The sequence below is a fragment of the Trypanosoma cruzi genome, genomic scaffold (genome assembly GCF_000209065.1).
Source record: "Trypanosoma cruzi strain CL Brener 1047053516625 genomic scaffold, whole genome shotgun sequence".
Lineage (NCBI taxonomy): Eukaryota > Euglenozoa > Kinetoplastea > Trypanosomatida > Trypanosomatidae > Trypanosoma > Trypanosoma cruzi.
Window position 1 is genome coordinate 1782 of NW_001849324.1, and position 13031 is coordinate 14812.

General features: G+C 51.9%; 1 protein-coding gene and 2 pseudogenes across 1 annotated transcript, besides 7 other annotated features; all 3 read right to left on the bottom strand.

Moving 5' to 3' along the window:
- Positions 1-13031: a sequence feature (areas not merged during assembly with more than two copies in the genome that could not be assigned to a particular haplotype).
- Positions 214-259: a microsatellite.
- On the bottom strand, positions 722-2923 carry Tc00.1047053510111.11 (annotated as a pseudogene).
- Positions 782-801: a microsatellite.
- Positions 4201-4228: a sequence feature (AT_rich).
- Positions 4258-4329: a sequence feature (A-rich).
- Positions 5060-5117: a sequence feature (AT_rich).
- On the bottom strand, positions 5258-7735 carry Tc00.1047053510111.20 (trans-sialidase, putative; the record flags this gene model as incomplete). Its single annotated transcript, XM_802361.1, has 1 exon — positions 5258-7735. The coding sequence occupies one exon, from the start codon at positions 7733-7735 to the stop codon at positions 5258-5260; it is 2478 nt and encodes an 825-aa protein (XP_807454.1).
- Tc00.1047053510111.30 lies at positions 8811-11747 on the bottom strand (annotated as a pseudogene).
- Positions 12089-12223: a microsatellite.

Below are 13031 nucleotides of genomic sequence, written 5' to 3' on the forward strand. Positions count from 1 at the left end.
GCAATGGGGGGAACACAAACAATCGTCGTCGCGGACTATCGATGCTTCTAGCAGAAAAGAAAAAGTGATGAGAGCGTGTCAACTGCACAGCTAGCAGTGGGATACCCAATGGGACACAAAGACACATAGTGGCATTCAGCAAAGCAAATAATAAAACAAGCCGCAGTGAATTGCCGAATACAGAAAACCAAGAAAAAGGCGTAGGTTCAGCAGAAATAAACAAATAAATAAATAATAATAATAAGAAAAAAAAATAAATCACCTCAGTGGACTTTCATTTCGTATATCCCTCAGCGCAGCAGGAATTGTGCATCTCCATATGTTGCTTACAGAGGAGAAAAAAGATCGCAGTGTTCCACGTGTCCACACGAAATCCCTCACATTTCATGAGGCACTCGGCCTCTTCCTCCACCCCTCGTTTTGTACAGTCCGCGGGACTGCACAGCAATGAGGCCGGCACCGCGTGCGGTGCAACAAAAGCAAATAAAACAGGGGGAAGCACGTCACTCATGAAAGTGTGCAGCTAGCGGCGAACAAAAAATAAATTAAAAAATAGTAAAAAGACAGGGGTTCTGACCCCTCCTACAAGGCACCAGCAGCACATTATATCCAGAGGTGAAAACAAAAGGGATAAATAAAAAGTCCCCAACAGAGTGCATTGAGTCTTCCTGAGGAGCTGCACACCCTTTTCCACGGGGAGTCGCGGCTCCACTCCCACCGTCTCACACAGCTGAGAGCTGCAATGCCCAGAGCCCCAGAAGGAGAAGCAACAAGATCCGAGACACACACACACACACACACCGTGCCGTAGCCACTAGAGCCCTTCTCCAAAAAAGTGTTGTTCGTGAGCTGAGAGGCGTTTCCATCTTTGGAACCACTGCCAGTTCCCGCTGGATCATCCGGTCCTTCAAGCATTTTCCCAGAAAGAGACTCTGGAAGAGCAAGGCTGCTGGCACCAACTTTTGCGGCTTCTTCCCGGGTCAATATGCGGTTGTACAAAAAGACACTCGTCACTGTCACATACTTGTTTTGGTTCTCGGTGTCGCTTGCACTGCTTCCATTCCCTCCAATGTAAAATTGTGAATTCGCGCGTGGCCCCTTTCCCGATGATGATGTCGTTTCAGCATCCCACGCACACTCACCATTGATCTATACGAAGGCCTTGTTGGCGGTCCTGCAGCGTGAGCATAACTCGTTATTGTTTGTTCAACTCCCAAAAGCCGGTGTGTTTGTTTGCGTTGAACACCACACCCCAACTCCCTTCATGGCTGTGCGACAGCCAAAAGTGCACAGTGCGGCCCGCTTCCTTCGCGCCAATCAAAGGGATACTCTTGACGCCTGCATGTGTCTCGCGGATAGCCACCGTCGCCACAAGAGCGAAGTCGTAATTCACAAAGCCACAGTGATTATTATCCTCCCAACGGTTCACGGGGCAATGTTGCCCTGCGAATTGAGGCCCATTTGTGACATTGTTGTCATTCGTCAGTGTTGCAATCATGCAACGGCACTCGTCGATCCACGTGTTGGCAGCGCCTGCGTTGGAAAGATATCCAACCAGACCCACCGTACTTACGGGCGACGCGGAGAAGGAAGCGTCCACGTCCGCCCAATTACGGAGGATGGAAGTGATCATCTGCAGCTCCTCCGTCAGGGGAGGCAGGAAACAGGCTGCTTTTCTCTTCATTGTCCCTCGCTCCCACAAGGTGCAACGCACCATCCGAGTACAGCAGGGCGTTGGCAATCGGCTTATTCAGAACAGCCTCCATGAAAGCCGGTCCAACACAAAACACGCGGTTGCTGTCAGTCACCCAAACGTAGAGCGCACGGGTCTCACTCTCCCACCACGGGGAGCTCACTTTCCGAGCCTACAGCATGACGCTCTTTCCTCCAACGGTCGCAGTGACAATGGCTCCCACACGCAAGCTCTTTTTCCAAAGAACCGATTGTGAATTGGCCCAAACGCCCGCAATTGCCCCGGGTACTTCCACCCACATTGTCCCCTTGTCACGTGACTCGTGCACTCTGCAGTACCGGCTCCCATAGCAATGGGTAGTCACGAGAAGTTGTCCCGGCTCTCACTCGGCAATGAGAAGGTCAATGCAGTCCGCAGGAAAAATGTCCCTGAAAGCACTCAGCTGCTGCCGCCGTCCGTCGAACAGATGACCATGGAGAAATCGTCTTTTTCGTCATTATACGCAATCACGGGGACACAAGCGTGCCATTCAAAACACCTGAGCCACAAAAAAAACCTTCAATCCATTCGCGCCGCGTTCGTGAGTCTCGGGAATGATCTGTGATCACAGCAATTTGGGCTCACACCAGTGGATCAGCTCGCTCCGTCTGCCGTCATTGGGCTGCGTGAATTCACCCACAACCAGTTGAACATCACGGTCTCTCAACGCCCAATTGAACCCACCATTCGTACCAAGCTTTTGCTAGCTTCCCGCACGAAGAAACGCCCTATTGCCGCTCTCAATTGTCGTGGGATTGGACGCGGAGCCTACACCACCCTTTATATTCGCTGTACTCAACACGATGTGTGTATTCCGGCCATTATTAAACTCACCAAAAAAAGAAGACAAATTCCACGCAAAAAAGATGGAACCCGACACAATATCCGCATGAGAAAGCACACTCGGTGCCCCATCGCTATCATTAAGCGTCGTGTAACCCCCATCAAAGACAACCGTCACTCCACCAACACCCACAAGAGCGAGCGATCCAAACGAATCCCTCCTTCCACTTGCACCAGTCCCACCCTTCGGCTCCAAATACGTTCGTCCCGGAAAAAAATAAAAGCCACCCACGGCAACCGCGCAATCACCTAATTCTCCCCCGTCGATGCGGTCGCAGCTCCACAGGTGGCGCAGCACATCACGACGAGGAGGAGAAGCACCGCGGAATAGAAGTGAAGCCGGGACATGTTGGGCCTCCGCGGTTCACTCTCTCTTCCCTCCTCCTGCCGCTGGATCCGGTCACGCGGCGACGGTTGTCTGTGCGGGGTGCCTTCACTGAAGCAACACGTGAGAAAATACAAATATGTGTGTGTGGGCGGTGTGTGTGCTGTTGGTCCTTTCAGGGTCTTCAAGTTTCACAGTGGCGAGTAGCGCTTGTTTGCTTTCCCTCCTAGTGTGTCCGTATGCATGAGGCGGAGAAGAACAACAGTGGCAATACATCAGACACGTCAGTGAGGAGCAGAGCAGAGCACCCACGCAGAGAGTGGGACAGAAGAGAATCCGTAAGGGACAGCACGGAGAGCCATCGCACACAGAAAAGAGCAGCAACACACTCACGCGGGGTGCGAGGAGAGCACCGACCCTCTCGCAGACACCGTACCCAACAGGGAATGACAGACAGATAGGCGGATAGAAATGAATGGATGGCGTCAAGACGCACTCACAATCAACATGGCCCGTGAGCATGCGGCCACTCCACGCAGGAACACAGGAGGAGAAGATAACAGGGGAAAAGCAAGAAGCAGCACAAACACACACGGAAGAAACAAATTGCGGGCGGGAAAAGCACCGCCAAGGCCCTCGCCCTGGCCGGCAACTCCACACCAGACCCCACACACACACACCATCGCAGTGCTGCCAGTCCGCGGGTGAGAGGATTCGGCCCTTCACACAAAAGGGAGGCACACACCGCCAGCAGCCACCCACCAATGGACGAGAAGAAGTGACCCACCGCCATCATCGCCTCCAGTTCAATCCCACGGACAACGAGACACGGCCACAGCCCGCTGCCAACAAACACAGCGCACACGGAGCCAGCAAACAACCAAAGAGCCACACGCAGAAGCGATTCCTCATCCATCCATGACGCGGCAACAACATTTCCAGTCATTCCACCCACAATGGAATTTGATGCCCGACTCAAAGCGGTCACAGGCGGTGCATCACGCCTGCAGGAAAAGTGACTCGCCGTGCTCTCCCTCTCTCCTCCCCCCGCTTCATGCCCACAGAAGGAGGCGCCAGCCACCCGCACGCAACAAAAAAATAGCATCCAAATCCACTGCAATCTGCATCTTGTGTGTCTGTGTGTGTGTGCCTGCTGACACACAAGTCAAAAAAGTAAAAAACAAAAGCAGAGCATTTAAAGAAACAAAAAAATTCTACAGCAGAAGTGCATGGCAAAAATAACAGGACTGCTCAAGCTCATGATATTGCACTGCAGCCCAAAGCAGCGGCAATTCATAAGAAATTAAATAAAAATAATTTAAAAAATTCATCTTCACCTTTCCACAACTCACACTTCAAAAAAAAAAAAAAAAAAAATGAAAAAAAAAATGAAAAAAAGAAAAAAATGGAAAAAGTAAAAATGAAAAAAGTCGTCCTCTATTACGGCTACACACAAATAAGAAAAAGAAAAAGAAAAGCCACACAAAAAAAATTTCACCCGGTTACCGTGTGGCCATACCAAACTGTTTTTTTATTTTGTCCGAAAATAAAATTAAAAGATATTTAAATGTCTTTCAGCCGTCCGACCCTCCGTGTGTCCGCACATCGTTTATATTTCATGGGTCATCTGCGTGTTGCTGCTCCCCTCAGCCCTCCCATCGGCGCGTGAGTGCGGCCCGCAGAGCACAGTCACTCGTGTGTGTGGGGACTGAGAGAAGCACGCAGACGTGACGGCGGTCGCGTCACTCCATCGGGAGAGTGAGCGCAGCAAAATAAAAAAGAAAAAAAGAAAACACGGCGGCAGGGTGTGGCTGTGTGTGTGGCGCTGCGGGTGTCTGCCAGCCCTGACCGCTAAAAACAAAACAAGAGGGGAGAAATGTGTGCGCCGCCCCACAGGCCCTCGTCGCACGCCCACACGTCACGGCTCCCTCAGCGCGCCGTTCGTCGCCGCCCCTCCTCATGCGTGCAGCAGGCGAGGCGCACAGGGCCGTCGTCATGAGCGTGTCGGTGGGTGTGCGAGTGGAGCAGTTGGGCGGGAAACACACGGCACCCCTCGCAGGAAGAGTGCAGCAACAAACAATTAAAGAGGGAAGAGTAGAAAAGAAAAAACGTCCACAGTGGTTGCCCCCAAAAGCAAAAAATAGAAGGGATGGGGGATGAAAAATAAAATTAAAAATTTAAACAATTTAAACCATTAAAAATGAAAAAAAAAAAAAACCGTTCATATTGGTTGCCCCAAGGCAACAAGCAAAGAAAAGGGGAGAGAAAAAAAACCGAATTGCGGAGAGTAATTCATTACCGGATGTGCGTCGGTGTGAGGGAGAGCGCAAGTGTCCCACACTGAGGCCGCACACTCCTCACGCAGTCGCAAGGCCCCACAGTCCCAGCAGAAGCAGCAGCGGCAGCAGTTCCCTCCCGTACGCGGAACCAGCATCACCATTTGCCCCACCATCACCCTTTTCTCGTGCCGTCCCTTCATTCCCAGCAGAAGTCAAGCGTCCCGCTGGCGCATGTTGGGTATTGGCGGTTGTCCCCACAGTTGTCCTCCCCGGTGCTGCTGGTAATTCCCGTGGGCCAGGTACAGCAGACACAGTAGGTGCGATAGGAATAGGGGCAATTTTTACTTGTGGTTCCGGAGCTCTCTTCGGAACGGGTTTCCTGTCCTTGATTGCAATCATCTCAGTGGAATTCAGTGGGCGGTTGTACAGAAAGACGTTCGTCACCGTCACACTAGGTTTTTTGCCGATCTCCTCCGGACTGGACTCCTCCCCATCATCATCCTCACCGCACGCGCCAAAGCAAAACCCAAAAGGCTCAAGTGGTGTCTCACCTGTTAACGGCACTTCTTCCTCCCCCAGCAACTCACCATCAACGTACACGGATCTCTTTTTGCCTTGCAGCATGAGTGCCACTTGGTATTCTTTCCCCGCCTTCCATGTGCCACTTTTTGTTGTTTTTTCCTCGTCCTTGAGCATAGTCTCCCACTTGTTATCCGCGGTGTACGACAGTCTCATGATATACGGGGGCTCAGTGTCCCCCAACACCGCAGTCAGTAGAGTTTTCTCGCTCGGGGCCCCTTCGATGGTCACCGACGCCACAAGTGTGAAGTTGTGGCTCAAGGATATATGACGCACATTATCACCCCGAGTGTTCACGGGCCATATTGCCCTGGAGTCAGGCTCCGTCAATTGAAACCCATCCTTGACCTTCGTGGCGTTTTTCACCGTTGCATTCAGGCAAAGGTACTCGTCGTTCCACGTGTCACCGCTGGCCGATGCGTTTGACAATACCGCCACCAGACCCGCCGTGGGTATAGACAAGTTGGAGAAAAAGGCGTCATTTTGCGCCCAGGTCTTCAGGACAGAATTGATTGTACTCAGTTCCTCCGTCAGGCGGGAGAGTGAGATGGCACTGTGTTCACCACTGCCCCTCCGTTGTAAAAGATGCAAATTGCCATCCGAGTGCAGCAGGCTGCTGGCGAGCTCCCAATCCGCAGCAGCATCGTCCATGCCAACCGGTCCAACAAAAAACGAGCGGTTGTTGTCCGTCACCCAAAGGTAGAGAGCAGTGGCCTCCTTCTCCACCGAGGCGTACCCTCTCTGAATGTACAGCATGACCTTCCTGCCCTCGATGGTCGCGGTGATGAGGGCATCCACGTGCAAGAATACTTCCGGATAGTCTTCCGACTGTGAGTTGACCCACACGCCTGGGAGTGTCCCGATGGCCTCCGTCCACGTTTTCCCCATGTCACGCGACTCGTACACCCTCTGGTCGTTCTCGCAGTCAACAATCATGAGAAGTGATCCCTCCCACTCGGTGATGCGGGGGTCAGTGCAGTTCGCAGGTGACATGTCCTCAGAGAGCGCCCAGGTACTGCCGTTGTCCTTCGAGTAAATAATCATGGAGTAAACGCCATCATTTTTTTCATTCACCGCCATCAGTGAAAACACAAGCGTGCCGTCCTCCATCAGAACACCCGAGCCACCAGAAGCAGCAAACTCCTTCAGGTTACCTTTGTGAGCAGCTATAGTACTCCCGTTCAACGGAGACTTGATTTCGCCCCATTCGATCCGTTTACTCTGCTCACTGTCCGTGGGATTCGTGACCTCACCAACAACCAGTTTTATTTCCAAGCTGCCCTCTTTCCAACTCTCATTTACATCGGACAAGGCAGTGCTTCCCACAAGAAGAAACACCTTATTGCCCTTCATGGTTGTTGTGGGGTGGCGCACAACATCAAAACTCTCATTTCCCTCCGCTTTACCAAGCACGGTGCGTGCCCTCCATCCTTCCTCTTTGACCTTTTCGACAAGAGTGGACCATTCCCACGCAGAGTCGATGTACTCCGCAACCACATCAGAAGACGGCTTAGTTGATTCGGTAGGGGGGGTGTTTTTGGCATTTATGCGACCTTCAGCAAAAGCAGCAATTACTCCACCAGCACTGACGAGAGAGGGTGAAACAAATGAATCCCTCCCACTTGAGCCAGTCCCCGTCTTCTGCAGCACCTGCGTCGTCTGCGGCACAAATAGATCGACCTGCTGCGGCCTCTCAACACCCCCTGAAGCACTCCCCTCTGCAGCAATGGCACCCGTCAATGCCGACCCAGAAGGAGTTGAGGCATCAGTGGCCTTTTCCACCTGAGCGGTCGTAGCTCCACGGTCGCAGCACAACACGAAGAGGAGGAGAAGCACCGCGGAAGTAAACACACGCCGGGACATGTTGGGCCTCTGCGGCTCACTCTCTCTTCCCTCCCTCCTCCTTCCGCTGGATCCGGTCACGCGGCGACGGTTGTGTGTGCGGGGTGCCTTGACTACAGCAACACGTGAGAGCATGTAAATATGTGTGTGTGGGCGGTGTGTGTGTGTTCTTGTTCCTTTCAAAGCCGTACAATTTCACAATAGCGTTTAGTGCTTGTTTGCTTTCTTCGTAAGAAAGTGTGAAAGAAATAAAGAAATCAAATTAATATTTAAAAAGCATCAAAAAAGGACGTGGCAGAGGAGTGGGTGGCGCCACCATCTGCAGTGTAACACATCAGCGTCGTCGTAACCGCTACAGTAATTATTCTCACTTTCCACAACGGCTTAATCACTGTGAGGCCACACACAGAAGCAGAGGCACTGACGTGTGCGCACGGGCCAAGACGACCTCCGGCAAACGGCACCAACCAACAGAGACACAGAAGAAATTAAATGCGAGCAAAATCCAAAGTGCTGCGGGATCCTTGCAATCAGCGCTCCCTCACTGCAGGGCCTTTAAAGCGTTCCTCGCTGCAACATCCTCACAACCCGCTCGGCGTGTCGGTGGATTTTCCCGTTCACCGGAAGAAAAACAGCGGGATGCTCCGGCAGTGGTCGAAGACACACAGAGCGCACCGTCGACGCGATCAACGAGCGCAGACACTCGTGAAGTGAGATCCCACAACCGCGATCCCTCCATCTACTCTCCTGGACGTAGAGGGGGCATGAAATGTCCTCTTCTCTACAGTAGTCCTGAAACGCAAAAAAAATCCGCAGGACATCCCGCGCAGCCACGGCCTCCTCAGCAGCCCGACAGTCCACGCAGCCGCACCGCTCCTCAAGAGGTCGCCAGGCCCGGTAAGGCAAGCAAAAGGGGACCAGCAATTTGGTCAGGGCGTTCAGAAAAATGAGGCGCAGCAGTCGGGTGAGCGCGGTCCATCCACGTCCTCCCCTCAACCGACCCACCACACAGTCGGATCACACCCCGAAAAGAGCCGTGGCGTCTAACGAAATAGCACGCACAATAGCACCTCGTGCTCTCCTCAATGAAGTGTCGTGGCACACACGAGGCATCACAGGAAGGGCAAATAATTGCATTCCATCGGCACAAGCACGGAAATAAGGCGCGGATTCTGCCTCTGTGAACTCTCATCCAAATCGTCTCAGCCACAGAGTTTGTGTCGCCGACCCTCAGGAAGGGCTGATGCGTCAACTGCCGCTGAACGATCCCTCAGCGATGCAACGAAAAGTGCCACTGTCTCTCGAGGTCCGTCATCACCCTTTCCTCCCATTGAGGGAAGGGAACGCAAAGTGACGGTGTGGGCATGTCTAACTGACAGAAATGAAGGAATTGACTCCAGCCGCGGAACAAATTGAAGGATCCTCCCCCCGAATCCTTCAAAGAGACCGGTCGGTCAGCTGCCGCGGTTGACGGCGCGGAGGACAACACATTGAATGTATGGAGCACCGCAGCAACCTGAATATATTCTGCAATATCCGCGGTCAGTTCATGAAAGTACAAATAAGGGATAGCAAATTCAAAGGGGCGTGTGAACCCGTCAACGATCACCCGCGCCGGAGGACCGCCACCCCCACCCTCCAAGGGCTTCTCAACGACGTCAAATATTTCCACCGCATGGCAACCACCACACAATCGCGTGGCATAAAGTATCGCCTTGCAGCACCCCATGCAATGCGGCAATCGAAAACCGTCTCGAACACGGCGTGCAAAAAAGGTACCAAAGGAGGGCGCAGCAAATGTCGTCCACATCTCAGCAGTTCCAATCATCCAATAAATGGCAGGAGCGTCAGACAGTACCCACGGACTCACCGAATATGGCGTCAAAAGGCAACGAGATGTCAGATGCCGAAAGGCTCGCATTTCCTCCCCCCGTGACACTTCCACAAATGAATGCAAATGCCGTGCCCTGCGGCCTCTCGACCGCTTCGAGGCAACGTTGCGGCCACATGGCGACGGCTCAATGTGGCTGGAGATCATATCCTGTCGTCGCGGCAAAACAGTACAGAAGGTAGGGTGGTGGGCCCGCACATTCGCCTCGTCGATGCCTCCCTCCACCGCAAGAGTAAAACACGCCTTCCCAACAGCCGCGCTTCGGGTGGCTGAAACACCTGCCCTCACACCGGCGATGAAATATGCAAGCGCCTGTAATTCCTTAACACCGTCCGTCAGAAAAAACAAACCGGCACTAAAATCCTGCAGCCACACATCCCTCGTAACCATTTGCAAACTCGTTGTCCTGCAGAAACGCTTGAACAGCATAAAAAGATGACCGTTCATTGCTGGCAAGGGACAATAGTACGTCGCTTTCATCCTGCTACGGAGGATCATGCCTCCTGCGTAACGCGGCCACAAGTACGCGGTGCGCCAACACCGAAGCGGTGGGAATGCTGCCCCACGACCCTCCCCTCCACAGGGGTCCAAGAAGTGCAACAGACCATCTTCTCACCAAAGAAAAGGCCAAATGGAGCGGACACTGCAGTGTGCGGACCACACAGCAGAAACACCCTCAGAGGACAAATGCTCCTGAATGCCCTTCAGAAGGGGCCAGCGGGTTGGCCGTGAAGCCAACAGACACCGGAGAGCCACCTGCTCTGCACGCATCCAATGACGCAATCGAGCGCGCAGTGTTGCAGGGCACATCAACCAGCCTGTTCTCGTCTCCGTCTGTGCGGGCACGACAGCCCTGCCATCACCCTTCGCCCTCACAAAGTATTCCACAGGGTCCTTTGAACCAGAGACCACCACACGGCGATATTCCACCGGATGAGTGCTCTCCATACTGCACAAAATAAAATTTTCCCCACGTCGATGACCGCAGTGAAAACGAGCATAACGATGAGCAACACGAGGGTTGTCTGTGCCCTGACTCATCACAACACTCTATCCTCCGTTGGTTCAGGCCTCTGCCACACAAGAGGCACAGATGTAACATCACTTACACGCAAAAGAGTGAAATACGCAAGAACATTGCCAGAGTCATACAGGACGCAACAACCACCAGCCCACTCAGCAGCCGTTGGGATCATATTCTGCGAAACATGATCCACGCTTACAGGAAATTTGTTGTCCAGTTGCACAAATAATTGTTGGGCCAAGCAACGTGGGCCCCCAAAACGACGACACCAGTCGATATTAAGCCTTGGAACCGCCAGTGAGAGCCATTGATTGGAATAAACACCAAACACACCAACGGCCAACAAAAACTGCAACAATGCACTCGTACTTCAATCAAAGAACGGATTCGTCTCGTCTCGGAAAAAGAAAGAATAAATAATATTTTTCCTCCTCACAGAGCCTTCCAGCAATGAAACACCATCATGCGTTCCACCCCTATCGGCACTACTCAGGAACACAAGAACTGTGCAATGTGTAGAGGACCCTGCAATCAAGCAAATGAGATGCTCCACGGCGGCAAACAGACTCCTCCCAGGCCACGCATCAACCAATCGCGAGCAGCATGCCTCTTCATGTGATCTCCGTTTTGGTTCCAACCGAGACGGAAGGCCTTCGTCGCTCAGCACCAACCCCGCGTTGCGTCGTTTCGTCAGATAAAACAAGTGAGGATGGCAGAGTGCATCATCGGGGAAATCGTCTTCATATGTGGGGAACGTCATCGCACCCGCCGGAAACAGGTGCGCATGATGTCCCTCCACGTCAGCTGCGCAGCCTGTCAGATGGAAAATTTCGGTAAAACGGAAGTCAGCGTACTCACCTCCACCCCAGACAGTTTTATCAGGACGGTCGAAACATCAAGTCGGGGGCTCCACACTTGTTGAGGGATATTGTGACCATCTGACAAGTCCACGTGCATGTTCACACAACGTCCTACTTCCTTTCCCCCTCTTCATGCGTCCGCACCGTCTTTTAAGCCACATCCAGGACAGATCAGATAGCGAGTGGCACCTGGTCAGCCAGCGTCGCTCCATTCCTCAAAGCACCGAAGCTCCCAGCCCCAAAATCACCCGTCCATCAATCAATGATGCCGTTGACACAAGACCTCCTCGGGCCAATGCCACACACTTTTTCCGGAGTACATGTTATCCCATGCCTCGCTGATGCCGCCCTCAGCATCCCCTACAGGTACACCGTGCGTTCATTCCTAAAATGCGGGTGTGGGCTACACCTCAAGGAAACTGCACAATAAACCTGCAAACTTCTCGTTGAAAGTTATCATTGTGTTGGGTGTCAGAGGCAACGCAATCACACGTTGCGGCTCCTCAGGAGATCAAAGAAGATAGCAATCAACGTTCAATTGCGATGGGCTTCGCAAGCCCCTTGCTACTTTTGTCCTACTGGGTGCTTCAGTGCGTACGCAACCCTGGATGCGAAACTCAGTGCCTATACGCCCTAAAAACGTAGGTGTAGATCCACGGAAAAAAAAATAAATGACACAACTGAACTGGAATGCCACAAATAAAAAATGTAAAATATATATATAACCATAAATATAAAAATAAACATCAATTGATGTACATATATATATATATGTATCGATGTAGATATGAGTATAGAAACATTCTATACAATTAAAATATATAGATATCTATTTAGATATGAATATACCCCTCTATCCTTTTTTTCCTCATTGACAAATTTTTTCGTTCATTGATTTATTGATTTGTTGCTTTATTAATTACAAACATGTACATCCCTAGACAAACAAATGGGTATCGATGTATTTATTTATTTATATTCGCCAATTTTGGTATTTGTATATTCATTATTACTTGCTTCTTGCCTTTTTTTTTGTTTTTTCCTAAATAACCTCAAAGACCCTCTTGCCGGCCGCCATCGGAGAGCACGTCCACCACGCTGATTGGAGATGCGGAAGAGAACCCCAACCCCTGGAGATGGCGCTGCAGGAGACGGCGTAAAACACAACCCGTTACGCGTCCCCTCGGAGTAGTGGAGTAAAAAATAAATAATCCGTCACTGCCAAGAAATCAAGAAACAAATTTTTAAAAAGTCAGTAAATGAGGAGAAAAAGAGGGAAACCTACCAGGAGAAAAGGCAATTTGCCGCATCTGCAAGGTGATTTGTGCCTTCTCGCCGCGTGGGAGTGCTGCCTGGGGGGCGGCAGAGCCTTTCCCCCTCGAGAAGAAAGCTGCGTCAACTTTTTGCGAAGCACGGATTCCTCACTTTCCCAGCGTCCACTCCTTGTTTTTGTCTGTGCGCCTACAGAGCCGGGCAGCGGAGTAGATGCGGAAGTGTTTCGTTACACATTTCACGCTGGTTGTATTTCACGATGTACGGTCAATGTCCGTGGTGTGCCGTGCTATGCCGGCCCATTCCGTGACTGTTTCGGGACTAAAAGCCGCATGCTGGACGGCAAAATCTAACCGGTGTTGATCCCATCGGGATGCCATCGCC